Source organism: Colletotrichum godetiae (genome assembly GCF_030913485.1).
Source record: "Colletotrichum godetiae strain CBS 193.32 chromosome Unknown BDP55scaffold_5, whole genome shotgun sequence".
Lineage (NCBI taxonomy): Eukaryota > Fungi > Ascomycota > Sordariomycetes > Glomerellales > Glomerellaceae > Colletotrichum > Colletotrichum godetiae.
In genome coordinates, this window is record NW_026851253.1 from 1,731,737 (window position 1) to 1,757,969 (window position 26,233).

The 26,233-nt window shown below is 50.4% G+C and overlaps 12 protein-coding genes across 12 annotated transcripts; 10 read left to right on the forward strand and 2 right to left on the reverse strand.

The window, feature by feature from the left end:
- Positions 1–75: 75 nt before the first annotated feature.
- On the forward strand, positions 76–1,644 carry BDP55DRAFT_701327 (aspartic peptidase domain-containing protein). The gene is made up of 2 exons (XM_060577918.1): positions 76–728; positions 780–1,644. Exons 1-2 carry the CDS (start codon positions 86–88, stop codon positions 1,439–1,441), a joined length of 1,305 nt encoding a protein of 434 aa, XP_060434816.1. The 5' UTR covers positions 76–85; the 3' UTR covers positions 1,442–1,644.
- A 285-nt stretch (positions 1,645–1,929) lies between these two features.
- Positions 1,930–3,849, forward strand: BDP55DRAFT_574497 (MIP family channel protein). Its single transcript, XM_060570760.1, has 2 exons — positions 1,930–2,561; positions 2,696–3,849. Exons 1-2 carry the CDS (start codon positions 2,257–2,259, stop codon positions 3,483–3,485), a joined length of 1,095 nt encoding a protein of 364 aa, XP_060434817.1. The 5' UTR covers positions 1,930–2,256; the 3' UTR covers positions 3,486–3,849.
- Positions 3,850–4,928: 1,079 nt separating this feature from the next.
- Positions 4,929–5,912, forward strand: BDP55DRAFT_543548 (alpha-L-arabinofuranosidase axhA-2; the record flags this gene model as incomplete). Its single annotated transcript, XM_060568416.1, has 1 exon — positions 4,929–5,912. One exon carries the CDS (start codon positions 4,929–4,931, stop codon positions 5,910–5,912), a length of 984 nt encoding a protein of 327 aa, XP_060434818.1.
- Positions 5,913–6,781: 869 nt separating this feature from the next.
- BDP55DRAFT_627786 (heterokaryon incompatibility protein-domain-containing protein) lies at positions 6,782–7,147 on the forward strand (the record flags this gene model as incomplete). Its single annotated transcript, XM_060571806.1, has 1 exon — positions 6,782–7,147. One exon carries the CDS (start codon positions 6,782–6,784, stop codon positions 7,145–7,147), a length of 366 nt encoding a protein of 121 aa, XP_060434819.1.
- A 419-nt stretch (positions 7,148–7,566) lies between these two features.
- Positions 7,567–7,959, forward strand: BDP55DRAFT_649624 (uncharacterized protein). The gene has a single exon (XM_060573921.1). The coding sequence runs from the start codon at positions 7,585–7,587 to the stop codon at positions 7,867–7,869; it is 285 nt and encodes a 94-aa protein (XP_060434820.1). The 5' UTR covers positions 7,567–7,584; the 3' UTR covers positions 7,870–7,959.
- A 971-nt stretch (positions 7,960–8,930) lies between these two features.
- Positions 8,931–9,616, forward strand: BDP55DRAFT_627788 (scytalone dehydratase; the record flags this gene model as incomplete). The annotated part of the gene is made up of 3 exons (XM_060571807.1): positions 8,931–8,964; positions 9,020–9,117; positions 9,173–9,616. The coding sequence occupies 3 exons, from the start codon at positions 8,931–8,933 to the stop codon at positions 9,614–9,616; spliced, it is 576 nt and encodes a 191-aa protein (XP_060434821.1).
- A 1,566-nt stretch (positions 9,617–11,182) lies between these two features.
- BDP55DRAFT_701331 (glycosyl hydrolase family 61-domain-containing protein) lies at positions 11,183–12,186 on the forward strand (the record flags this gene model as incomplete). The annotated part of the gene is made up of 2 exons (XM_060577919.1): positions 11,183–11,994; positions 12,060–12,186. Exons 1-2 carry the CDS (start codon positions 11,363–11,365, stop codon positions 12,184–12,186), a joined length of 759 nt encoding a protein of 252 aa, XP_060434822.1. The 5' UTR covers positions 11,183–11,362.
- A 679-nt stretch (positions 12,187–12,865) lies between these two features.
- BDP55DRAFT_649628 (membrane-associated progesterone receptor component 1) lies at positions 12,866–14,197 on the forward strand. The gene is made up of 2 exons (XM_060573922.1): positions 12,866–13,235; positions 13,296–14,197. Exons 1-2 carry the CDS (start codon positions 13,177–13,179, stop codon positions 13,753–13,755), a joined length of 519 nt encoding a protein of 172 aa, XP_060434823.1. The 5' UTR covers positions 12,866–13,176; the 3' UTR covers positions 13,756–14,197.
- A 1,621-nt stretch (positions 14,198–15,818) lies between these two features.
- Positions 15,819–17,066, forward strand: BDP55DRAFT_318058 (uncharacterized protein). The gene has a single exon (XM_060566745.1). The coding sequence runs from the start codon at positions 15,933–15,935 to the stop codon at positions 17,052–17,054; it is 1,122 nt and encodes a 373-aa protein (XP_060434824.1). The 5' UTR covers positions 15,819–15,932; the 3' UTR covers positions 17,055–17,066.
- Positions 17,067–17,520: 454 nt separating this feature from the next.
- BDP55DRAFT_724676 (uncharacterized protein) lies at positions 17,521–17,807 on the reverse strand (the record flags this gene model as incomplete). Its single annotated transcript, XM_060578917.1, has 2 exons — positions 17,521–17,679; positions 17,748–17,807. 2 exons carry the CDS (start codon positions 17,805–17,807, stop codon positions 17,521–17,523), a joined length of 219 nt encoding a protein of 72 aa, XP_060434825.1.
- Positions 17,808–22,360: 4,553 nt separating this feature from the next.
- Positions 22,361–23,377, forward strand: BDP55DRAFT_690837 (RTA1 like protein-domain-containing protein; the record flags this gene model as incomplete). Its single annotated transcript, XM_060576907.1, has 2 exons — positions 22,361–22,638; positions 22,708–23,377. 2 exons carry the CDS (start codon positions 22,361–22,363, stop codon positions 23,375–23,377), a joined length of 948 nt encoding a protein of 315 aa, XP_060434826.1.
- A 177-nt stretch (positions 23,378–23,554) lies between these two features.
- Positions 23,555–25,156, reverse strand: BDP55DRAFT_543358 (uncharacterized protein; the record flags this gene model as incomplete). The annotated part of the gene is made up of 1 exon (XM_060568402.1): positions 23,555–25,156. One exon carries the CDS (start codon positions 25,154–25,156, stop codon positions 23,555–23,557), a length of 1,602 nt encoding a protein of 533 aa, XP_060434827.1.
- Between the last annotated feature and the right edge of the window lie 1,077 nt (positions 25,157–26,233).

Genomic DNA, 26,233 nt, shown 5'->3' on the forward strand with positions numbered 1-26,233 from the left:
GATATAGCTGTTTGATATCAACATTATCTGATCAGTTGCCGTGCAACTTTACCACAACTTCTACCTCTTGATTCACGCGTACTTTATGCTCCAGTTGGGAATATTGACCAGGATGCGTTCGACATTGACAGCTGCAATGCGGCTAGTGGTCACGATGATGTGCCTAATTGGCTTAACTCAATGTCTAAAAACGGTAGAAATTCCTTTTACACGCATGGCAGACCCTGAAAGCAAGTTTGTTGCGTCGATGCAAATTTCGGTTGGATCACCACCTCAACAAGTCGTGGCAATCTTCGACACAGGAAGTAGCGATCTCTGGGTCCCGCAGCTCAACAGCCGTCTTTGCAAAGACCGCTTAGCAACATGTACTGCCAGCAATGGGAAGAATTCCAGCGTCGCCGGTGCCTTCGATAACGCAAAGTCGACTTCGTTCGACGTCAACCGCTCTCCATTCGAGGCTACCTACGCGAATGGTGTTGAGATCCATGGGACCTTCATGTCAGAATCAGTGACTGTTGGGAACACATCAGTCTCCAATAACACGATGGGATTGGGTCAGACTGGCAAGTTGACCTCGCCTCTAATTGCCATCCTTGGTGTCGGTCCTTCGAGTTCAGAAGCGTCTGTTCTCGCCAATAATGCCAAGCCGTACACGAACTTTCCGGAGAATCTCAAAGCACAGGGGCTCACCAAGTCGTTGGCTTACAGTGTGTACTTGAATGACTTCAGTTCGTTCCCAGTTTGAATTCTGCGCCTGAAGCTTTGCTGATATCGTTTAGGGTCGCCTAGCGGAAGCGTCGTGTTTGGCGGGATGGACACTGCCAAATTCACAGGCCAGATGCAGATGGTCCCTCTCATCGGACAGACGTTATTCAAAACAAATGACTTCATCGTACCTTGGACCTCCTTCTCATTCTCGGCCGACAGAAACGCTAAACCTACCGCAATTGGTGGGAATAACTTCCCGCCTGTCCTCGTTGACACAGGTAATCCATCCCTATCTTTTCCGCCAAAGATCTTGGATCAAATCGGACCTGCAATCAATGTTCAAACATTGCAAGATGGGACAAAAGCATTGAGATGTAAGAGCGGCGACTCTGGTGCTAAGTTCAACTTTGAGTTTCAGACGGCCAAGGTCGAGGTTCCTCTATCGATGATCTTCATTCCCCTGATGAAGAACGGCGCTCCCGTCACCGACAAGAGTGGCAGCTCCCTATGTACTCTTCCGTTAGAGCCCATTGACAGCAACGTGGCATCTTTTGGTGCCCCCATGCTATCGGCTGTGTATACGGTATTTGACCTTGAGAACAAACAATTGGGGATGGCACAGGCGAAACTTAATGAGTCTGCAACAAGTATTCAGGAATTTGGGCCAGCTAGCCCAGCAAAGGGAACATCGAAACGGCCACGAGCGCAAAGTGGGCGCTTCCGACAGGAGTGATCACAGAATCAGTACATTTTAATCGATCGACTTGCTTGTCGGCTGGTTTCGCAAGCTCTCACGTTTTTTCTCAATCTTTGGACTCTTACTATGTAGCATTGTTGTATAGCCATCTTAGCGTGCGGTTGTGACACTTGTAAGATAAAGCGATTTGCAATATCCAGGCCATGAACGAGTCTTGAGAGAATTATGAGACTGTGAAGAGTCTACTGTGAAGAGTCTTTTAACATTATCCCGACTGCATCTTTCAACTCACGAATTTCCTTCGATGTTGTTGACATCAGAGGTGTCGGTGAGCCACGTAGTCCCAACAACCTTGGGAAAAAAACAGGGAAAGTTGAAATTCGTCGGTTTCTTGACCCAGAAAAATCACGCATCGACTGGCCTTGCTTGCGCGATAACTTATCAGCCTTCTCCATAATAGTGTTTAAAATCCACAGATAAATACGGAGTTGTTGTCTTGCAGCTCCTTGCACCACCAAATCGGAGCTTGGCCTCAGGAACCACACTAACTAGTGAGCGGGTACGCAATGCAACATGTAGATCAATTTGATACGGGATACAGAAGTCACCGTGCTTTTGTCCGGGTTTTGGTGGATCAATGAGAGGCAAACAAAAACAACAGCCACGTATGAAGACATCGTCATCTCAGCATAGAAATTTGTCTCTTTACCTCCTCTTCGTCGCCAATAGCCTGTCTTTCTACCTCAACCATCTTAGATCAGCCGCTGTTGATATTGGAGGTACGAAGGCAGGATACTCTTGGCATCACATCGCACAGCTTATCATACAACCCATCGACGACGCGCCAGGATATGTCTCCCGCATCATCAATCCACGACCCGGGCGAAAGCCAGCCGCTTCTCTCAAGGCATCGACGACGCACCGGCACATTTCAACTTCCATCGTTCAGTGGCCAGCGGCTCGTGTCGCCTCTATCCATGCGACGTGCCTCGCTGCAGGAAGTTCACCCACACCACGAAGACGTTGAACCGGTGCTGCCGGCCGCACCAGTCGCCGCTCATCAAGAGACCCGCCTACACAAGCCGCAATGGGCGCTTAGTGACAGGCCACCAAATACCTGGGCACAAATTCGTCATTACTGGCGTGAGGAGTTTGCGTGAGTACTAGAATCACCCATCTATGTATCACCTCACTTGTGAACATGGTTCCCCACCGGAGGTTGCCCCGCCGGGATCATTCACGGCAGTGAAGTTCCAGAACTAGTCCGATGCTGACCGCATACATCCATAGTGAATTCTGGGGTACCTTTATGATCTTGCTCTTCGGAGCAGGTGTCGAATGTGAGACTCGTCTGAATTACCAGTCAGCCGACATCCGCGAGAATGCCGGTGACTTCTTGCAGTGCCGTCTCGCCTGGGCAGCCGGCGTCGCTATGGCCGTATGGATGTCCGGCGGCGTATCAGGTGGACACTGCAACCCAACCGTGACAATCGTCTTGGCTCTCTTCCGCGGTTTCCCCTGGCGCAAGGTGCCCAGCTTCTTGGCCGCGCAGGTTTTGGGTGCCACTCTCGCCAGTCTTGCTGTCTACCTGAACTACTCCACCAGCATCGCGGCATACGAGGGCGGCACTGCCCGTACTCTGGTTGGCGAGCACGCTACTGCAGGCCTCTTTTTTACCTTCCCTAAGTCTGGACTTCCTCATGCCGGCGCTTTTTACACCGAGTTCCTTGCCTCAGCCGCGCTGGTGGCCATCGTGTTTGCCCTGGCTGACAAGAACAACCTTTCGCCTCCCAAGGGTACGCAACCCTTCGCCATGTTCTTGGCTCTGTTGGCCATCGGCTCCGCGTTGGGCATCAACACTGGGTATGCGATGAACGGTGCTAGAGATACCGGCCCGCGTATCGCGTTGGCGATCGTTGGCTACGGCTCAGATGTGTTCACTCATGACTCTTATTACTGGCTGTGGGCGCCATGGGCTGCTGCTATCGTCGGCGGTATCGCTGGCGCCTGCGTGTATGATGGCTTCATCTACACTGGGCGTGACTCTCCGTTCAACATCCCGAGGAAGGAAGATGACTGAACCGCGCTGTGTCGGAGGTTTACATTGATCCTAGGATCTTAGAGCGAAGTCGGTAATTCAAGGTTGCGTGGGAAGTCTCGACAGGTTACGAATTATTATAAAGACGTACGGAGACGAAGTTGTAGCAGGTTGTGATACTTGAGATAGGCGTAAATAATGACGAGTTTCACATCCATGTTGCATCAGAAGACTAGGTACTTAGTGAACAATGTAGATACTTGACCTTACTTAGGAATATATGTCTGAACCCAGGCCCACGATCAAATAGCCTCTCCAACTTCACCCAAGTGGTACGGAACATTCGGCTTCTTACGAGCAGTAGGCGAAACTAGTCCGTGGGGATTTCATCTAATATATTATATGGAATGAGAAGTTTTCATCGACTATGATTCATGAAGTTAATTCTCCAACTCTCTTGCACTTCATTTCGAAATATTGATGTGTGCGTTATGACTTTATTGATGTGGGCTGGATCACCTCCGACTTCCAGTTGCTCACATGTATGTCAGCCGGTGAAGAGCCTTTCACATCATCAACCAACTTCAACTGATGAAGTCCGGACGAAGTTCATGCAGTGCCTTGTGCTAAGATCTACCTTAATTGTCTTAGGATGATTTTGCTTTGCACTCGTGAGCGCATCTAAACACCACTCTCTCCAACCCTCTGTTTCTCAACCTTAACTCGTGCAGCTATTGTAGCACACGGTCTCAACACGAGGCAAACGATGTTGTTCTTAACCACGACTAGCAAATCCATTGCGTCTACTACTACCAATCGGTCTTTGGCGGTTACATAACTGCCAAGCCGGGGAAAACTTTGGCGCTGTGGCGATCAGTCCGAATGGAGGAGAAGTCTGGGGAAACCAAGATCAACATGCACTTCGATGGAAACCTGCGCGAGTGTTAAGAGAGCTGCAGCCGAAACCGAGGGACCGCAATTGGTGCGCATCACATGCGATCCGCCGGCTGAATGCAAAGCTTTCGAAAACGTTCGCGAACAATCTTAATTCGGCCCCGGAGCCGCAAAATCCGTTGATGTCTAGGTCGGCAAGGGGCTTGTAGCACAGGATCATACTCTCCAAATTACTTTAGGCAATATGAGAGGTAGTAATGGAGGCGGTAAACCACGCGGCACAAACGGCAGTCTGCATGCAGCATAGTCCAGTTTCAGTTTTGTTAACCCACGAATGCCAGATTGATTAGATTCGTATTCTAATGCGACTCTGTCGGACTGTCTCGCATTGGCGAGCAACTGCCGGCGTGCAACTAATAGGGAACAACTCGCATTAAACTATTAGGACGGCCAATCACTACCAAGTAAGCGTACAGTTCTTGGAGATATAAAGATCGGACGACTGCCGACAGCTACTAATCAAGGGGTTCCTGCTTAAGAGACTCAAGCTTATTTCGCCATTCGTAAATATTCCCGAAGAACGCCAAGATGATGCTTAAAGCCAATGTGGGCGTGGTTTCAACCACTCTTTTGCTCCTCGCGTCCGTGACGGATGTCGTCGCCCAGACATGCGACCTCCCGTCTAACTACCGCTGGACGTCGACCGGCGCGCTGGCCACCCCCAAATCCGGATGGGCCTCGCTCAAGGACTTCACCACTGTCACTTATAACGGCCAGCACCTCGTATACGCCTCTACTCACGACCAAGGCTCGACATGGGGCTCAATGAACTTTGGCCTCTTTTCCGACTGGTCCCAGATGGGCTCGGCGTCTCAAAATGCAATGACCCAATCCGCCGTCGCGCCCACCATCTTCTACTTCCGTCCCAAGAACATCTGGGTCCTTGCCTACCAATGGGGCCCGACCCAGTTCTCCTACAAGACGTCTAGTGACCCTTCCATCGCGAACGGGTGGTCTGCGGCGCAGCCCATGTTCTCCGGAACCATTTCCGACTCCAGCACCGGCCCCATCGACCAGACACTCATCGGCGACAGCACCAACATGTACCTCTTCTTCGCCGGCGACAATGGCAAGATCTACCGCTCTAGCATGCCCATAGGCAACTTTCCGGGCAACTTTGGCACTGCCTCGACGGTAGTCATGAGCGACACGACCAACAACCTCTTCGAGGCCGTCCAAGTCTACACCGTCAAGGGCAAGAAGCAGTACCTCATGATTGTCGAGGCTATCGGCGCCAACGGCCGCTACTTCCGTTCATTCACGGCCAACAGCCTCGGCGGAGCGTGGACGGCACAGGCCGCGACCGAAAGCAACCCCTTTGCAGGCAAGGCCAACAGCGGTGCTACCTGGACCAACGATATCAGCCACGGTGACTTGATTCGCAGCGATCCCGACCAGACTATGACTGTCGACCCATGCAACCTTCAGCTGCTGTACCAGGGACGCGCCCCTGGTTCCAGTGGTGACTACGGACTACTGCCCTACCGTCCCGCAGTTCTCACGTTGCAACGCTAAACTCCTCTTCTCCTTGGCTTCAAGTCACCCCTCAGCTAGCACCAAACCAAAGCAAGGAAACAGTGAACCGCATCAGCTTAGGGGCAATCTTTCGCAACAGGCGACCTTCCTTTCATGATGTAAGTATTGAAAAGACATACATACAAAACTAGGCTAGGGGGTCTCTTCAGATGGCCTGCCGTTGAACATAGATCCATCATAGCCACGCACTCTCGTCTCGAATTTGCTAGTGATCAAATGCCAACTCCTTATAAGCGATTCCTTACTTCCTGGAGTCCTGGCAGGGCTTATGAAGGTCGTGCCCCCTCTATAATCACTTTCTTCCGGCTATCGAGCTTTCCTGGCTATAAGCCACCTTTCCACCACCTCATTTGTTAAGACTGCAGTGCCATCTGTTTGCGATATAGTACCATTCCTGAGGATGCCAAAGCCTCAATGTTGTGAAACACACGTAACCGGTTTGAGGGATTTTTACGAGTACATGTACACACAGTATCTATGACGCTGATATAGGACTTCATGGCACAGGATCAATGACTGACGGAAGCCGGTGGAACTGTCACGCAACGTCAGCTAAAACAACGTCGTGTCGTATTGCCTTGGCGAATCGGCAGGCTATGTTTACTTGCAGTCACCTATGTCTGATCACCCGCTTTTTCTGACTACCATCGGATATTCACATACACCTACCCCTCACTTCAATTGTGATAAGAGAGAGTCTTTTGCCTTCCATGATCGCTTTCTGAAGCGTGGTCTACCTACCTTGTACTAGAACTCAACTCCAATACACGTTCTCTTCCAGAAGCTCCAGTCCCTTTCGTTTTGTAGTATCCGATTCGGTAGCACAGACAATACGAAAGATCACCAACATGCGGCTGCTTCACACAACTACGTTCCAACTGAGCGAGTTCTTTGACACAGATATTCCTCCGTACGGCATTTTGTCCCACACTTGGGAGCCCAACGAGTTGACAGTCAAAGACCTCCAGAAGAACGGATACAGCGGGGGAATCATAAAGCTTGACGGCATGTGTCACGTTGCTCGCCGACAGGAACTGGATTGGATCTGGATCGACACTTGTTGCATTGACAAAAGCAGCAGCGCCGAACTATCCGAGGCCATCAACTCTATGTTTGAATGGCACAAGCGGGCGGCGGCGTGCTACGTGTACCTCGACGACGTTCTCGTCAATGACAAGCTTGCGTACAAAGCCTCATCCTTTGCCAACAGTTGATGGTTCACTCGCGGTTGGACGTTGCAGGAGTTGCTAGCAGCGTCCAAGGTATACTTCTACGACCAGTGTTGGAATTGCGTCCATCAAATCTGAAAGGCTGATGAGGAAGACATCCATCCATTGCTGATACATTCAGAGGAGACACAACGGGGAAACTTGAGGTCCAATGAAGAGAGACCCCGTCACTTGAACTTAATGGCACTGAATGTGCAACGGGGCCCAAGTTTAACCGTGAGGGTACCTTCGACATGAGTTGCAACAATTTCATTCGGGTTCTAAGCGATATGACGACGATAGATATCGCGGCCCTCTCCACACAATTCGACCTTGTGCATCAGAACTTCTCCGTGGCGAAGAAGATGAGTTGGGCTACGAGAAGGGAGACTACACGCTTGGAGGATAAAGCTTACTCCCTCATGGGCCTGTTCGATGTCAATATGCCGTTGCTATACGGGGAGGGAGAGAAGGCCTTCTTTAGGCTTCAGGAAGAACTTATCAAAAAGTCTGACGACGAATCAATATTTTCTTGGGGTTTCGGGGAACCTGCTCGGTTCGTGGGCGGACTGTTCGCCCGATCTCCCGCCGATTTCTTTTGTACATCCACTTGTCAAGCTCATACCAGAGAACACATCGCTATTCCAACAGATCCTGCACAAAGAGCCATGGGGGTGGGAAGACAAGATAGAGTGGGGTGGAGGTCAGCTCAGTGCTTCATGGAGTAAGGGTGAGTTCGAGCCCAGCATTCGATTGAATGCAGACCATGCTCTTCCAGCTGTGGTTCTATCAATCCTTGGAGGCATACAAACATCCAGAGCATTAGAGAGGCGGCGTTTGGTGCAGGCAGCGAGCCAGATAAAGAGATAGATGCGATTAGCATTATGCGAAGTCCATGGCTAAATGTATGTACCTACAGACGGCTGGCTTTGCTATTGGACGTAAAAGACTGTGGCTCCATACCTTTAAAGTACATAACTTAGTAGAATTGAAATCTTGCAGCAATTCATCAATGTTAAAACCACAAATACTAGGCTATCTCACACCTAGTCAACGGACTTGTAAGACTCTCTGACACATCGTCGAAGCGACGCGAGATCGGCCAAAAGGGATTTCATGTTCAAAGAATACTGGAAGTGTGATTCAGGGACCCTTATGTCATTTTGTACGAAAAATCGCTCGGAAGCTATATTGCAGAATTCAATGCCATCTTAACAGTGACAGAAAGACGTTCTGTTTTTCGATTTGATGAACCCATTCCCCGCACATAGGTACATATATGGAAGCACGCAGCGGCTGTTTCATTTCCTGCCCGTTCGCAGTGATCAGACCAACAGAGTCAACACTGAAAAGCACCGGCAATTCCCGATTACATGACATCCGTTCCATGGCTAACGTATGGCGGTAGATCGCCTCGCGCCTTCGTCTCAGCCGCGAAGGGTAACGTGGTCGCACGCCGGCATCTCCCCACCTGAGTCCGGTGAAATGGCGCCAAAAATAGGGGTCTCGGACACGCACAAAGGCGTGCGGGGGCCGCTAGTTCGACGACCGGGCCTCCGTTCCTGGGGCCCGGGCGTCTGGCGGCAGTCCGGTTGCTGGGAACTAACATGAGATGGGCTTCGATCCCTCAACATCGGACTGTTCATTGCGTCCTGTCTGATTTTCTTTTGATAAACTATAAACTTCTTCAATATCCTTTCCTTGAAGTGCATCTGAGTTCCCTTGTTCCCTTGACTGCTATACCAGCTAATTCCCTGTATTTACTTCTACCTAATAACCTTCAGACACAATGGCGAGCCCTGCTGGAAACATCTCCTTCGAGGGTAGGTCACGGACATCATGCACAATTGCGGCTTGAGTACTGACGAATTTATCCAGACTACCTCGGCCTCTCTGGCTGCATCTTCGAGTGGGCCGACAGCTACGACTCCAAGGATTGGGATCGTCTCAGGAAATGCATTGCCCCTGAGCTTCGCGTAAGTTGCCACGCGATTGACATTTCACACCGAATATTTTGCTAATTGACTGCAGATTGATTACCGCTCCTTCCTCGACAAGATCTGGGAGGCCATGCCTGCGGAGGAGTTCATCGCCATGATCTCGGACAAGTCCGTCCTCGGCAACCCCCTCCTCAAGACCCAGCACTTCATCGGCGGCACCCGCTGGGAGAAGGTGTCTGAGACCGAGGTCATCGGACACCACCAGCTCCGCGTGCCCCACCAAAAGTACACCGACGCCTCCCGCAAGGAGGTGGCCGTCAAGGGCCACGCTCACAGCTACAACAAGCACTGGTACAAGAAGGTCGACGGCGTTTGGAAGTTCGCTGGCCTCGCTCCCGAGATCCGCTGGTCAGAGTATGACTTTGAGGCTGTCTTCGCTGATGGACGTGACTCTTTCGGTACTGAGGAGACGACCGACAAGAAGAACGATGTGTCTGTTGTCGAGAAGGAGCTGAAGCTTGCCGCTGCTGTTTAAATAATATCAATGTAATGAGGGAAAACCTCTGGTTATGGGAACGGCGAATCGGAACACGGTACCTACTTTGTATAATTGGGCATATGAGGCGTTGTATCAGGAATAGATACAGCTGGTATTTTAAACAAAATACGTGCCACACAGATTCTTGATTCCAGTGTCCGCTTAATAAAGCGTTACCAGAGCCCCCAAGGTAGTCCAATCTTGTTTGCAGGGCCCACATCGAGTGACCCTCTTTTTCTAAACGAGTGACTCGCTCATGCATCCTTCCTCTTCCCATCACGTTCCTACTCAATAACCCATCCGGCGTTAGAAGTACTCAAGTGAGCGAGCACAAGAACAATTGCGCACTATCTATGTAGATTAGTTTGCTTTTCATATGGACTGTCTTACTAACTCCAGCCTGTCAGGGAATTGCATCTGAACTAGCCTCCAAGATGCTGTTGACGATCAACGTTCACGGCAAGAGCCTCGCCATTCGGACGATCTACGACTCTGAGATAGAGCAGTGTAGAATTTCAGGCAAGGGTGGCTCAGTAGTAAAATAACGGAGGTCGTGGTGCTTTTAGAGACACCAAATATCCGATCCTCAAAGATGCTATGCTTGTTCGAGGCTGAAAGCTGGGTAGGAAGGTACCACAACAGTCCGTCAAGAATTTGTTGTCTTTCGATGCTTCATCTCAGGCACTTACCCAAGAAATCGGCGATATGAAGCTAAAGATCATGCAGAGTTCCTTAATTAGCACTTGAGTGCAACATAGCTTTCATTCTGTTCAAAGTCGTGCGGTCACATTTCAGCATCAATAACTGGAGCGCAAGATATCACTAGCCCTCAATTATAAGCCTTGACCAAAGAGAAGTCCTCGAATCAATGACGTGTCAAATATTGAGTATCCGCAATGATTGGCAGCCAGGATTTCATCATCAAGTCGTGACGAAAGACCATGGTTGTGGAGGTAAAAGCATTGTTAAAGGCATTGTTCCAGTCTAGACGTGGTCAGGGGGAAAGATTTTTCAGTCATTCTAGGCTGAATGTGGAGTTGCGACTCCGTCTTTGATCCTCACACTGGGCATACAGGATCCTAGAGCGTTCTGGATAAACGCTGGGTTTCCCGCTTCCCAGAAATCCGAGTTGATCGGAAACCCACCAACATGATCCGAAAGGCAAAGCGCCAAGGCCCGTTCCGGTCCAGAACTTATTTGTGTCACCTCATTTTTGCCATTTGGTTGGAGCCTGTTGGATTTATTCGTAACAGTCTTTACAGACAACAGGGGATGCGAGCTCCTGATGGAAGCAACTAGATTAAACATAGGCGGCAGTGAGGTCTTCGGATTTGCAACCCCAAGGATTTACACGATGTCTAGATAAGGAAGCTGTGAAAATTCGTCTGCTTTTTCGAAGGGAACTCGCATTATGCTCGTTTCAAGGAGCGACTGATCTGGATTGCAGCTCCAGGAACACTGGACCTCCAGGGGAGGGTTACCACGAGAGGTGCTCCTACTTTGACACATAAATCCAGGAACTCAAGTTTATAAAGATGACATCCTACTAACTATTATTTCCTGCCTTCGTTCTATCACGCTTCAGTTCCTCGCCTTTGACTTCGCTCATTGTCTTATTGACATTCGTTCCTCGCCAGCCGAGCCATTCGTTCTTTTGACGAACAGGCATTCAGACTCTTCTCAACCCCAAACCTTTCATCAGAATTATTCTTGTACTTCAACAAACTCAATCTCATCCTCAAAATGAAGTTCTCCCTTGCCGCCGTCGTCGCAACTGCCGCCCTCGTGGCAGACTCCGTCTCCGCTCACTACTTCTTCGAGAAGATGGTCGTCAACGGCGTCGCCTCGGCTGACTACATGCGCGCCAGCACCCAAGGCTACCAGCCCCAGGCCAACACAATCATGACCAGCAACACCTTCCGCTGCAACACGGGCGCCCAGGCCGCCAAGCAGAGCGCCACTGTCGCCGCAGGCTCCTCGGTCGGGTTCCAGATGAACGCCGGCGCAAAGATCCAGCACCCCGGCCCCCTCCAGGTCTGGATGAGCAAGGCCACGAGCGACCTCTCGAGCTACGACGGCTCCGGCGCCTGGTTCAAGGTGTACGAGTCTGGCCCAACCAAGTTCCCTCTTACCGGCGCTGCTTCTGAGTGGGGCGTGTACAACAAGAATGTCATCACCTTCACTATCCCTAAGGATCTTGCTGCTGGTGACTATTTGGTCCGCCCTGAGCATCTTGCTCTTCACAAGCCCTCTGGTACCGAGTTCTACTTCAACTGCGGCCAAATCAAGGTTACTGGCTCTGGCACCAAGACTCCCACTGCTACCGCCAAGTTTCCTGGTGTCTACGACTCCAATACTGCCGGTCTTTCGCCCAAGTAAGTGCCCGCAGCCCGACTGATTGATTGCTTTTTGAAGTAGCACATCTAATATCTATCGATAGATTCTCGCTTTACCAAAACGCCAAGTCCTACCCCATGCCTGGCACTACTCTAGTCACCCGCGAGCTTTCCCTCCCCATGAGCCGCATCACCCGCGGTATGCGCTCTGCCGAAGTCCAGCAGGAGTAACTTCATTTCATCAAGTCGGACAGATGATAAGCGGTGCTCGTTATGCTAAGCGGACAGGATGCCCTTGAGGAATGGCGGACTGAGCGGGATGGCCCAACGAACGTACTTGTCTCACCATTTCAATGTACTTACCTTTGAAATTTTTTTATACTATGTAGATACTCAGATTCAGGCTTTTCGGGCCACTCAATACTCATAAAATGCGCTTGATGCCAATGAATTTGTTTCCCAAGGTTCTTCTGATTCACTGAAAGCAAGTTGCCCTCTCAGCTCCTCACCTTGTATCGTATCCTGAAAAGGGGGCAAAAGGTGATGTGAACCGAGACAGCTGCATCGCGGAATCATGGCACCCTGGTAGAGTTGAAGTACCTTTCAAATAACTAAAGTAGTAGAAAATATTTTGATACATACATATACGTGGCGAATCTCCACGGCCTTCATCGTAACACAGTCGTCAGTCGTCAGGCTACAGTCGAGAGCTCCGCGCAGTCTGCGACAGGGTCAATTACTACTACACCACATTTTGAATAACCAGAAGCTCAAGATTTGCGTGATTTCCCAAGATACAAAAGGCTTTCCCTCGCCATTGAGGTGATCACCCGCAAGCTTGGGTGGCTCAGAGAAGTCGTGAGAGCTTCAGTTTTCTGAGCTGGACTGCTGACGAAGATTACGTCACGTGGATATTGCGGGTCTGGATTCATGATGACATAAGACGGTGGCATTGGTGGGGCAAAGCTCGGCAGTGCACGGAGCAGCAGGGACCCGAGCCGTCGACGGGAACTTGGAGAGCTCCGACGGAGTCTGGCGGATCGCTTTCGCAATGCTTCACTTGACAACAACTTGAGCATTTCACCTCGCGCGGACGATTCGGACTGTGAATCAACCCTTGATCCCTAGAAGAAGTCAGTTCTAAGGTCGAGCTCAAGACCTTGCTTTCGATCGAGCAACTACATCCAGCAACCATCCGCTCGAACCGGCCCTCAAACCACCATGGACTACGTCGACAAGCGACTCCAGGAGGAGGCAGTGAAGCTGCACGTGGAGCAAGGGCAAGTCGACGATCCTCCTCTGCTCCCAACAGAATCTAGCTGACCTCCTTGATCCAATAGTAATGCCTTCTTCACCCCCCTCAACATCCTCTTCCTCCTCGTCAACTTCTACACAATCTACGTCCTCCTCCGCCCGACCCCGCCAGCGGTCCTCCCGAAAGAGCCGGCCGCGACCGTCTTCCGCGTGTTCAACCCGCGAACCCTCCTCCCCTTCACTGGCGAGAACGACATGCCTATCTACTTCGCCGTTCGCGGCCGCGTCTTCGACGTTTCCCACGGTCGCAATTTCTACGGCCCCGGCGGGCCCTACTCCAATTTTGCTGGGCGGGATGCTTCCCGTGGCCTGGCGCTCGGCAGCTTCGATGAGGATATGTTGACGAAGGACCTGGACGGCCCGTTGGATCCGCTTGAGGGGTTGGGGCCGGACGAGATTGAGGCGCTTCAGGGTTGGGAGGAGAACTTTGACAGCAAGTATCTTGTCGTCGGCAGGCTTACTGCGGTCGGCGATGAGGAGAAATAGAATCACTACCGGTGAACCTGGTAGAATTGATAACGTATGTTCATTTCGCAGGACTTGAATAGACCCAAACACCAGAAGGGAGCTGTTTCTGACAAGGTATCGCAAGATTCTCGGTGTCACTCGACTCGAGGTGGGCAACTAGCATCCAAGCCACCTACGTTTGTTCGACTCTTTGTGCAGTGTTAGACAAGCTGTCCCGGACCTCTTCGATTCCCGAATGTTACACAAGGAGATGAACATATCAGATATGGCAGTACGACATCGCGTACTTGATAGCCAGTTAAGCGCCCACGGCTCTTCCGAATGATTCGAGCTAGATTGACAGCCGGTCCGAAGAGTCAGATTCCACAGCATGCACTGTCTCTCTTCTATTGTTAAGACACAATGACATGATGCAAGGGAGCTGCGTGGGGAGGCAGCCTCCAAAAAGGGCCGCTTTCAGGTTAGTCAGATTATAGCGTCACTAAGAGCCAGTGGGGGAAACTGTAACTCGTGAGTGAGATGAAATGATGCTGACGGCCTGACAAAAGTGGCTGGACCCCTCCCTCCCCCTGTCGGTTTAGGCACTGTTTCCTTTCTCTTCCCCTCGAGGCTCGTGGTGAAGCTCCGGCGCAGGCAGCGATATTCAGGAGATTGGATTCGCGTGGCTTGACGGTTATTTCAGGCCGTTGTCGCAGCCTCCGAACGACCGTGCCACGACTCCATGATTGATCCTTCGCTCTGGACCCTGTCTTTGCCCACGGCCAGTACCTTGCGTGTGCACAATTTACTGCCTCCGGTTCCAGCGGCATCCGGGTTGCCGGGGAAGCTGATCCACGGGGGTTGGGCATGAGATGAGATGAAGTACCCGAAGGTGTGTTCATGTCAACTTTCTGCTGATGGTCTCAGGCAAGGTGTTCTGTAGTGACGATTCACTAGACTGGTGAGACGGTCTGTCTCAACCTGGATGCAATTCATACTTTTTTCCACCTCTCGACGATGGCACGATGATGCGCGTTACTCTCAGGATGGGCAAGATATGATAACAGAGGGCCGTTTCATTCTTGTTCTCGTCCTCTTTCAAATGGATTACTCTTTTCAACAAAACCAAAGGAGCACAGCAGGACTGGGTGTGTGGCTGACGGTCATCCAGACGACCCAGACGACTGGGGCTTGTGAACCTCTAAATTTAGCCCGGTTCGTCGAATCCGGCAAGGGTCGCAGATCCTCCGACGCTATGCTCCAGTCTGCTTCGTTGTCCCGTCCCGATTACATGTCTTCGATCTCACCTACGTTCTCCATAGAGTAGCATTTTTCACAGTTTGCTCAAGATTTTCCCTGCGGAACGTCCAGAAGCAAACACAGCCCCTAGGCAAGATTACTTCGTGCCTCGACCAGTCTCTTGTCCCACCATGCATCTGATTCCCAATTTGTGTCTATGAATGGTTGCATGTACCTGCGCTGATGCTCAGCCTTCAGCCCTACATAGAGGCGAAAAGAGAAACGAACCAAACATCGTCGAGTAATGGCAAAGAAAGAAGGGAAACAAGCTTCCCTCCCCCTAGTCCCATCATCTGTACTGCACCGCTGCATTACCACCCTCCGTCATTTTCTGCGCGCTCTCCCCGTGTCCATTGTCTCCATCTGAGAAGTATCCAAGCCTCAGCCTCCAATCCGTCAATCCGTCCGTCGTTGCGCTAGCCACTCCAGCCATTCCTTTGCTCTAGCTCGGCTCTTGACTAGATTCATAATCGTTGTTCCGGACAGTTCCTTAAAACCCTTCGTCACGCCTCCTTCATCATTCCTTCGCACTAAGTATCTTGCGATTTGTTTCCCCCACTCGCGGCCGAACTTGCTTTGAACCAGCACCCCCTGACCATCCATCATCACCATCCCTGACCAGCAGATCCGATTCCGTGGAGACAGCAGGAACTCTTCAGACGACAGAGCCAACAACACCGAGATAGACATCGTTTGGGTCTGGAAAGGTTCTCAATTGAGCGAAATACGTGTTAAACTTTCATCAAGGCTGGTCGAGTGCATGACGCGCATTGCCGATCGACCCATAGCTCTACGGCAGCCACCGCCCAAAAGCGATCGATCCATCGGCCCCCAAAGTTTCTGGTTCTCAACCGTCAACACCATAGACTTCGAGACCTTGGCGGAGAGAGCGGCACACTCCCCTCGAATTCTTCACAATGGCGTCAGCGCGGAGGAGCACATCAACGAGGACCCTGCTGAGCATTCTACTCCTCGCAGCTCCAGCCCTCGCAAAATACCAGAACAATTTTGATCTATACCCAGCAGCCGCCCAACCATGCCTTTACGCCTCCTCAGATGCGAGCAAATGCGATGGCGACACGGTAGCGACGATGAACAAGTGTCTCTGTAGTAATGACAAGGGCAAATTCGTCACAAACGCCGCAACTTGTCTAGGAAAAGAGGCAAAGGATACCCTGCGCACAGTATACCAATCCATGAGCACCGCCTGCTCAGACTCCAAGACACCGATATCCCTGACCGAAGACCAATTCCTCAACCTTGGCGCGACAGGCGCCACGGCGTCGCTTTCAGTGACATTATCTACCTCAAAGACAGCTACGCCTACTACCTTGATGACTACCACCACAGGCGGAGCAACCATCACTTTAACATCCACACCTACACCCACGACATCGACCGCACCACAAGAAGAAAAGGGCCTTAGTACAACCGCGAAAATCGGCGTCGGCGTCGGTGCAGGCGCGGGAGCGATCGCCCTCGTCTGCCTCGCCGCTTTCATCTGGCGCATCAAGCGAAGCCGCGACGCCCACGACGAGTCTCACCGCCCCATGCTCGGCGGCGGCATCGGTGCCACGGGCCACAACAACCCACAACACGGGCCCTTTACGGAATATAGCCCGCCCGCAAGCGTCGCCGGGGCCGGAGCGGGTGGATACGCCGCATACACTGGCGCACAAGAATACAAAAACGAGAATAAGCAGCAGCAATCCGGCTGGAGGCCCGTCTCCGAGATTACGGCTACGAGTCCCGGAGGCCAAACATGGGCGACGAATTCTCCTCAACCACCGTATGCGCAGCTCCAGCCTCAGCAGCAGCAGCAGCAGAACCTAGGCGCTTGGGGTCATCACCCACAAGCCGCTTACGTTCCTCCGCCGCAGGAACCTTCTCAACAGGAGGGCGTGTTCGAGCTTGCTTCGATACCTGTGACGTCACAGCCTCCTTCGCAGGTGCCGCAGCCGCCGCCTGGCGCTGTTGAGATGCCGGCTACAGAGGTGCAACTGCAAGCCCCGCGATATCAGTACCCTTCGCAGAGGTAGTGAGGGGCGCATGACAGGAAATGATCAAAAATAGTCATTACGGGGTGTTTGAGGGGAAATATTCGCTGTTATGATACTTTGGGAAGCATTTACACTCACGGGGGCTCGGTGTTCTGGTTCCTGGTCGGGATTTAGATAGCGCAAGGGGAACGAGATGGAAAAGTCATGAAATATACATCTTTTCGTCCACAACTACGTCCCACAAGGTGCTACACGATTGACTGCATCTTCCAAAGATCCCCATGATCGCCCGTGTGACATACGTAAGGTTCTGATGAGGAAACGATTTCCTCGACTCACTGCTACTGATTGCATTGATGTTAACTTGATCCACTGAGGGCCACTACCTGCAGACCCTGTCTCGATGCAAGTTACCAAATCTACCTACCTATTAGATGTATTCAAATCCTAGCATGTCTAGAGCGGTTTCGAGGCTAAAATATTGTTCCCAAGATGGGTTTTGAAACTATTCCTCCGAGCCGCCGCCCGAGCTACTACCAGCACCTCCATCAAGCTGTACGGCAGAGCTGGACGAGCCACCGCCAGAGCCGCCAGATTGGCTATAGGCCGGGCCGTTGGGGTGTTTTCTCTTCGCGGCAGCCTCGGCCTTTTTAAGAAAGTTTTTCTAGTGTCTCTATCAGCCCTGTAAACACTTCAATGTTGTCTTTCAGAAGACGGGTGGGTCGCTCGTACATCGTTACCTGACTCCCTGATGTGAGCCGCAGCCTTCGCGTCCATCTTTTCCTTGACCATTGTGGGTATTTTGAATGTTGTGTTTGTCTATTATCGAAGATCGTGTGATGTTGATATGCATTAGATTTTGATTGCGTTTGTAGTGATGGTTGAGTATTAGGCAAATTCTTTGGACTTTATAGTATCTGAGATCTCCAGCAAGACGAACTTGAACGTAGACTTATCAGTGTATTAATCACCGTGTCACCACCCCTCTTGAGGAAATTTCATATCGTGATTCACCGTCTACTCACGCAATACTCTCTGACTTATTCACACGCTATAGATGGCGCAGACATAAGTTTGAGGGAAAAGTCGAATGCGGTGCTGATTTTCGTATTGATATTGACTAGGTAAACGAGCCTGACAATGGGTTAAATACACAAGATGGTTCGGTTTTGAGTACCATACGTGTGCGTCGGGCTGAGACTAGAGCCCGTTCGTAGAGTCCCTCCTAGAATGAGCAAATGTATTTGTAGATGACCCCTCCACCAGTGTCGGTCTCTGCCAGTACTGGCTATCGTTTGCTTTCATATGTCTTCAACTCTCATACATGTGTCTTTGCAGGGCTAGAATATCAATGCGGGAGTCTGCTCGGCATCGTTGCCTAAGTACTTGAGTCGTCCCTGGCCCCCTGGGCTGGCGCCCATGTTCGTATGAAAATTCTTGTTTCTACTTTTTCGTGCCTCGACCAGAGTTGTTTCCGGCATTCCCACTAGCCTGTCCGCCTGAGTTGGACGAGCCTCCTTCAGAACCTTGGCTACCATTTTCAGAGCCAGGTTTCTTTTTCTCATCCCAACCCGTCTCCGACTTCGTTGACACTGTTATTCTCGTGAGAAGCACCCTTGTAGTACTGCGCTCTTGGGGTCTCCTTTCAACGTACTACAACAGGCTTGTGAAATTTACCCTACTGAATGTGTCCTTAGAAGTGATGGATATGTTTGCTCGACGCAGGTTAATTGTTTCGCTGGCCCTGACAGTCGTGATACGGTGATGGCAATGTGAGATCAGAGGTACCGACAACTAAAAGTTGACTACATGTATACCTCATCATAAGCTCAACTATTTATACCTTTCTTTCTGGCATAGGCAGCGTGTTCAAATTCATTATCCAGCATAGCCGTGTTTTGCAAAGTTGAGGGCTTCGAACACAGCTCGAAGTGGATTGCTTGCACGCCTTTCACGTGGCATAGAATATGACGTGTCGAAATGGGACCTGTTCAGCACAAACAAAGCAACATCAAACATTTCTAGGGCTCCAGAGGTAACACGAGTTACCTTACCGCGATATATGTGCGATGGTGAATGCTTACCTGGCCCGCTCAGCCGACCTCTTCAAGTTGAACAGCTCCTTGTTTGACTTCCTTTCTTGTTTTGTTCAAACACTACCTTGCTGAAAACGTTTGAACAACTGACCTCGATCTCCCTGTTGCCAGGTGGAGGCAATCTTCGACTTCCAACAAGTCTTGTTCGTGATGGCCGAACCGCGCATAAATCCACGTTGTGGCCAAGCATTTGTTGATCCTGCCCTCCACAAGAGGTTTCTCCACAAGATGCTCTTCTCTAGGGCTTTTCTCTCAACTCAGCGTACTTTGGAGTATCTGACAGCAGCTTCAACGCAGGCATGATCCGTTTGAAGTCGTGAAGATTCACAAAAACGTCTGACCGGTCTGAACGTCCATCTACCGTCTCCGCCGCTTAGGGCTAATCAGGGCCTATAAAGCTTAAGAAAAAATTAAAAAACAAAAGAACTACGGGGAATTCCAATATAATACTGGAAAATGTTTATCTTAATAATTAAGATTCTATCTAATAAGGGCGCCGGACGGCGGCGCCTGACTAAGAGCGGCGCCCGTATACTGATTCGTAGCGCCTACATATTAAATGACTACCTTTTTTCTTAATATTATTTATAAAGTTAGCTACTAATCTTAATAGCTTATTCTATATGAGATACAATTCTTAAAGTTATTTATTTTCATAAGCTAGGGACCTTTATCAATCGACTCTTTAAATTTAAAAGGGCTGTAACAATAATTAATCAGGCCCGGGTATAGAAAAAGTATTTGTTAATAGATTATCTAACTTTATTATATACTCTTATAAGGTGATATAGTATATTTTATAACTAGAAAGGGCGCTCTAGTTAACCGGAGCTTAGGTATTCAGTTAGTCCTTATCCTTCATAGTCTTAAATACTACTACCACTACTACTATTACTACTACTACTACTACGACAGCTCGTACTATTACTTTGGCCACGGTTATAAGTCCTACCTTTCTCGTCTTGTCGCTTCTAGTTCTATGTGTTTCTTGTTCACTTTCTTTCGTTTCGTTTTGCTCATCACGGTGGTCCTAGCGATCCTATTAATTGCGCTGAACTCAATGAAGTAACGTAACTACGCCAGTAGTCCTCTCTACTTACCATGATGTACTCTTTCGACGTGGGGTGCGTCTCCTTTTTGGAATTGTATGAGCTTTCTGTTGTATTTAGCTTGGATGCATGTGTTACAGCCTTGGTTGTGATGTATAAGTAACGTGGGGTAGCTAAGAAGATCAATGTACTAGGTAGTAGGAACAGGCAAGGCGATTCCTATCGGCCATTTATACTCTCGTTCTCCCAGACCCGGATAAGAACTCATGCCTGGCAAAATCCACGTACCAGAAGTGAAGAGTTCCTGAGACTGCGTTGCGTTGTTTGGCGAGGTTTCATGTGGCGGTGAACAGGACTTTCACTTGGTCAATCAATCTGTTCACGACGAACAAAGGAGCACGTTTACCTGGCCCAACACAGCACCAACGATGGACTTTTTCTTGGCTTGTGACTACTGGATACGACTTCAGATAAAGAATCGACTGGATGTTCAAGTCGAGCTAAAATTAGTTCGTTCGGCTACATCAACAAAGTCGAACATTCAACCACTCCCATGACATTCCTCCATGAATGCTTGTCCTGTCTTTGCCTACTAAAATATAATTCCTCTCTAGCGAGGATAGCACAATGCGCAGAACGTCGCGATAAGTCGTCCATCACCACCTTCTTAATCAAATTTTAAGGACCACTGGCTGTTCGGTAGGCAGGTCTAGGCAGGGCAATCATGATATGATTGCAAGTGAGCAGTCCCTAAGGTACCTTGACATGGATGACTACAAACCTTGATTATTCCTGAGTTGAATGCATGTTGAAGAGATGATATCCGTGACTGGATACTTCTTCATTCGCGAGCTGCAGCTAGAATTTGCACCAGCTGAGTCAACGGCCAGAAGCTTCTATCTAGTCTTCGTGGGTCAACATGTACTCTAGGTTTTCGACATAGCCCTCCCTCTGCTTCCGTATTTCAGTCAAGACACTTGATCCGTTGTTTGGAGAGTTCGGGCGTAACCACGATCGCGATATGACGGATCTAAGACCGTTCTTGGTGAACGAAAACAACATCGGAGTGTTTGCTGGATGCAGGCAACCTACGGACACCGAGTCCGGTGCAGCTGGCAAAAATGACAAAATCTACACTCTGTTCAGTTGCCTGACACTTTAAGTGAACAACAAATTCAGCAGGATTTGCCGAAGGTAGAACCCCTGGACTGGGCGATGACTTTTCCTCCCTCGTTTTCAAAGATGAGGCAAATAGGTCAGCCTGGGTCTATTACCCGGCAGGCTGATAGACGTTCAAACCTATCTAACAAGCTATCAGAATAAGTTATGAAGCTCCTGTGACTAGCCTGCGGCTGCAATCCGTGCATGTGGACTTGTTCTCAGACACTCATCATCATCTGTACCACTGGTCACCGGGCAGCAACTTTGTTCGCGAATAATTCTGTCAAGGCGTCAATGGCCTGCCAAAGAGGAGTGATCAAGTTAAGGTAAGTGGCGGAGCAAAATGACGTGGCTAAACAGCGAAGATCTTCGGAGAGATTTTGCAACGAACGCGTACCATGTCAGCAAGAACGCCAACGGGCTTTTTGATATGTTGGCTTGTTATCAAACCACATTCCCTCTGTGCAATCGTATTGCGACCCGTACATCGCCCGTCGCATTATTTCCTATTTACGTTAGAACTGTACGAAACTATCTTTGGGCGCCTACCCAGACAGTCGCTAGACGAATCTTGGTTAGCAGGATCCGAGAGTCAGACTCCGTCCCCAATCGGAAGCTCTCGCTTAGAGAGGCTCGGCTGCACTTGGCTAGGTGCCAAGGACATGGCGCAAGGGGTCGACGCTGACTTATTTTCGCAGTCTTTCGGTGTCAGATGCGAGCTGGCGAATCATGCCATGTGGCTTTCGGTATTGAGGCTATGTTGACATGAGGATTGTAGGCTGTAGCGGCCATTTCGTAACTGTCTAGCCCCTTTCCGAATAGAGCTGTCGACTGCGAGACTGCGAGAGGATTGGAATTTTCGATATTTGTTTTCGACGATGCGAAGGGCGCAGAGGGTGCGTAGATATATATGTAAGTAGACGAGATCGCATCATCTGATCGGCTCACCAACTTGCAACACTGTCCCTCAAAGGTTCCTCCTGTCTCAGTTTCTTTACACTATTGTTCCTCTGCCCAGCCTTTATATATCCACGACAAGATGTCAGAAGTTTGCCCTCTTTTAACAAATGCCAACTGCACTGTGGAAACATGCCCCCTCAGCTGCGCTCAGGTTGAATACCTTCCAACTCTTGCCGGCAATGCAGTCTATGCCGCAGGTTTTGGCCTGCTTCTGATCGCGCAGATCGGTCTCGGCATCCGGTATAAGACATGGGGATTCATGGTTGGCATGGTCTGTGGTCTCGTCCTCGAGGTCGTCGGATACGCCGGCAGAATCATGCTTCACAACAACCCATTCGACTTTAATAACTTCATCATGTAAGTCTTCAACCCAGCTGTTCCTCAACCCCCCATGGCATCTGAAGGTGTCTGACAAAATGACCACAGCTACCTCGTTCCTTTGACAATCGCACCCGCCTTCCTCGCCGGCGCCCTTTACCTCTGCCTCTCCCGCATCATCATTGTTCACGGCCAGCACATCTCCCGCTTTAGCCCTCGAACCTATGCAATCACCTTCATGACCAGCGACTTCATCTCCCTCGTCCTCCAAGGCGCCGGTGGTGGCATCGCAGCTACCGCAGACACACACTCTGGCAGTGAGACAGGAAGGGCCATGATGGTTGCGGGTGTCGTTTTCCAAGTCGTATCCCTGCTCGTCTTCATGCTCTTGTGGCTGGAGTTCGTCTTCCGTCTGCGCAAGACCACCGAAGGAAGCAAGGGCGGGTCACGGTTCGCCGATCTCAGGTCGACAAAGAAATTTAATCGGTTCCAGTGGGCGCTCGGCGCGGCTGTTCTGCTTGTCTTCATCCGTTCGGTGTACCGTGTTGCCGAGCTGCAGCAGGGCTTCAACGGGCCCATTGCTAATGACGAGGTATCTTTTATGATTTTGGAGGGACCGATGATCTTCCTCGCGATTCTTGCGGTGACGGTTCTGCATCCTGGAATTGGGTTCGGTGGGCAATGGAGCAGTGCAGCCTGGTCTGTCAAGCACTCCAGGAAGGCGGCTTTTGAGATGAGCAGCTCATCCATGGAAGAGATTCAGGGTAACCATGCCTGAACTCGGTTAAACAAGGGCACAGACATGAGGATGGTTTGGTTTTCTGGTGGTAAAAGAAGTCTCGGAGACGGACTGTGGAGTTAAATAATGGACTGTATTGACGGCGAAGATAGTACTGGCTGTAAACTAAGGAAGGATCTAGAACATAGAAGGCGCAATTGATAGACATCCACCCCATCATAACTTGATGTACTCCGTAAATTCCTGGAACTCTCCAAACAAACCCATCGGCCTCGTCTGGAACTTGGCCTCAAGCGTGCCCGGGCATGTCGGGCTGGCCACCACGCTATGATCGAACACCCGGAAGTCAAAGGGCAGCTCGCACAAATTGTAGACTCGCGACTGGTCATCGGGCAGAGGCAAACCAAACAGCCTCGACGCCTCGTCGGGCAATGCTCCATCCTCACCAAGAAACTGTTCTTCCAGCTCGATGATGCGCTTGGCCGTGAGGTATGCGTGATGCGCGTTCCATAAGCCTTCCCGTCGAGGTGCCAGACGGAGCAATTCCAAGGCACGTCTTCGTATTGATGAGTGGCGGCATTTCAGAGCGGCGTAGAACAGCGGTGCCAGAAGTTGAACGTCGAATGACAGGAGCTGCGGTGCTGCCTTCTCCTTGCCAGGCTTAATGACTTGTTCCGCATAGGTCACCAGCTCGTCAAAGTCTGACCGGTAAACATCGGTGTCCGTTTCCTGAGATGTAGTGCAGACTCGTGTCCAGATGTAGACAACCTTATAGTTCACCAAAAGGATGTTGACTGCGTCTGGGTTAGCCGGGTTACCGGCAGCCTGCAGCCGCTTCAACAGATCGTCGAATTGCGTGCGCCATGCTTCTAGTCTGGTTTGCAGCTTAGCTTGCTCAACAAGGTCATCGATACCCACAAGAAGGGTATCTGCCTTGGGGGTGACAGAGCTGATGAACCGAATGCAGGTGTCAGCAGTAGCGAATATCCGCCGCCTGGCGTCCTCAAAGTCTTTGTGGGGAGCGTCATCCTCGACTATATGCAGGTACACTGGCGGGGTGAACCTGCCAGCGAGACAGGAGAGGATGCCCAAGCGTGAGAACATCGGAAAGATGTGATCTTCAATCACTTTGAGATCGTTGCAAGGGGGCCTTGGCCCTGTCTCCGGTGTGGCGCCGCTGTTGGGTCGGAGGGGGGCGAGGATGTTGAACCCATTGTGGATGTGAAGCATTGATAAGTCGGCATCACCCCTGAGGAACTCGATGCACGTGAATAAAAGACAGCAGACCAAAGGCACCAGGTTGGAGTTTGGGTTCGTCTGAATTCGAGTTGAGAGGCTCTTGAGTGCGAGCTTCCATTCCCGCTGAGCCTCGGGGTTGGCCTTCACGAATCCTGATGGATGCCGTAGCGATGACTCAACATCGCGATAGACGGCACTAACTGCCGACACTGCATGTCGGATTGACGGCTCCGAGTGTGATAGTTGTGGTACAAGCTTTCTCCAAAACTCCGAGTCAAACTGTCCGTCAAGTATCGTGCCGATATTGGTGTGAAAGAAATCAAGGCCACTTGTGTTTTCGAAGAATGCCGGTTGACTTTTCGTAGGAGGCACATAAACGGTTATTACATGGTGGCGTGGTGGTCGTCCTGGACTTGTCGACTTGTACTCGCACGTCCGGCTTCCGACGGCGCATCGTCGACAAACGGGTTTCGCTTCATCGCATTTTATGCGGCGAGCCTTGCAGGTACTGCACCCGGTTCGGACTTTGGATGTGCTCTCCCGGGTTCTTTTTGACGGAGAAGCCGTGTCGAGGATCATGATGAGCAATTTGTTGCTTTATCGAGGAGCAACCCCGGGTTTCAAGAGATTAGTACGAGATATGAAAGACATCCGGCGACGGGAGGAATGAGCTTCAGCTAGCAAGAACTTGAAAATACGAGGTCAAATTTCGCTGCCCCTTGCGAGCCACTCAGCCACCACAGTCTACGAAAAGGCCAAAAGTTTGGGACTTTGGTGCTTACACGCATGGGGACAAGATGTCTAATAAGTACTGCGCCAAAAATGCTTACCTTACTAGCGCCCTTCCTTCAAAGGCGCAGCGTATCCACATGAAAGTGGCTGGCCTCGTAGTTTCGATATCTAACCAATGAACTAAGAGGAATGAATCTGTGCCGCCCGCAGGCTTTCTTCCAACGGCTGCCTAAGATTCAGGAGATGCGCGTTGATCTTACGTAAGACCGGCATTTAAGAGGTGATTTGGGCCGGGTCTGAAAAGATCTCGGTCCGGAGACCGGGTCCACATTCGCCGAGGACCCGTGAAGGGCCGGACCGCCGGAGCATACTCGTGATCAAGAAAGCTAGAAATGGCCGAGCGTTGTAAAATAAGGTAACAGTACGGACGAATTATGAGAACGCAAATTTGATAATTGAAGGACATTGTATAGTACGGATTCAACGGCCGTGAAATGAGCCAGTCAGAAGACCCAGAATTCTATCGATTATCAATGCAGGCTGCAGCCTAAAATCAACAGACTCCAGCAGCATCATAGGGTCTCGTGGAGGTTTGAATAGGCAGACGATACACTCATCAATGTCTCAAGACTGGCTTGGGTATCATCGAATTTGACTGAGGCTGGTCTCAGCATACATAGCTTTCTGGCTTCTTTTTATCGTTACTAATTTCAGCTTTGTCGCCATTCAAGAATGCCGAAGACTTCGGTCTAATCTACCACGAGATAATGCGAATAGCAGATTCATGATTACAGATGTGATGTGAGAACCAGACGATTTGTCTAGCCAGTCCCTGTTATGCCATACCATGTCGAAAGCATCTTTGTTGTCCTCGCGACGCGAGTCTCACGAAAACTCGCAATGTCTCATCGAATTTCTTCATAG

Bases quoted from the DNA above. Each gene is read 5' to 3' on its own strand.
- BDP55DRAFT_649628 (XM_060573922.1), top strand. From the start codon at position 13,177: ATGGACTACGTCGACAAGCGACTCCAGGAGGAGGCAGTGAAGCTGCAC. The intron at 13,236-13,295 runs GCAAGTCGACGA...TTGATCCAATAG, and splicing joins AAGCTGCACGTGGAGCAAGG to TAATGCCTTCTTCACCCCCC.
- BDP55DRAFT_574497 (XM_060570760.1), top strand. From the start codon at position 2,257: ATGTCTCCCGCATCATCAATCCACGACCCGGGCGAAAGCCAGCCGCTT. The intron at 2,562-2,695 runs GTGAGTACTAGA...ATACATCCATAG, and splicing joins TACTGGCGTGAGGAGTTTGC to TGAATTCTGGGGTACCTTTA.
- BDP55DRAFT_318058 (XM_060566745.1), top strand. From the start codon at position 15,933: ATGGCGTCAGCGCGGAGGAGCACATCAACGAGGACCCTGCTGAGCATT.
- BDP55DRAFT_649624 (XM_060573921.1), top strand. From the start codon at position 7,585: ATGCCGTTGCTATACGGGGAGGGAGAGAAGGCCTTCTTTAGGCTTCAG.
- BDP55DRAFT_701327 (XM_060577918.1), top strand. From the start codon at position 86: ATGCTCCAGTTGGGAATATTGACCAGGATGCGTTCGACATTGACAGCT. The intron at 729-779 runs GTTCGTTCCCAG...GATATCGTTTAG, and splicing joins TGTGTACTTGAATGACTTCA to GGTCGCCTAGCGGAAGCGTC.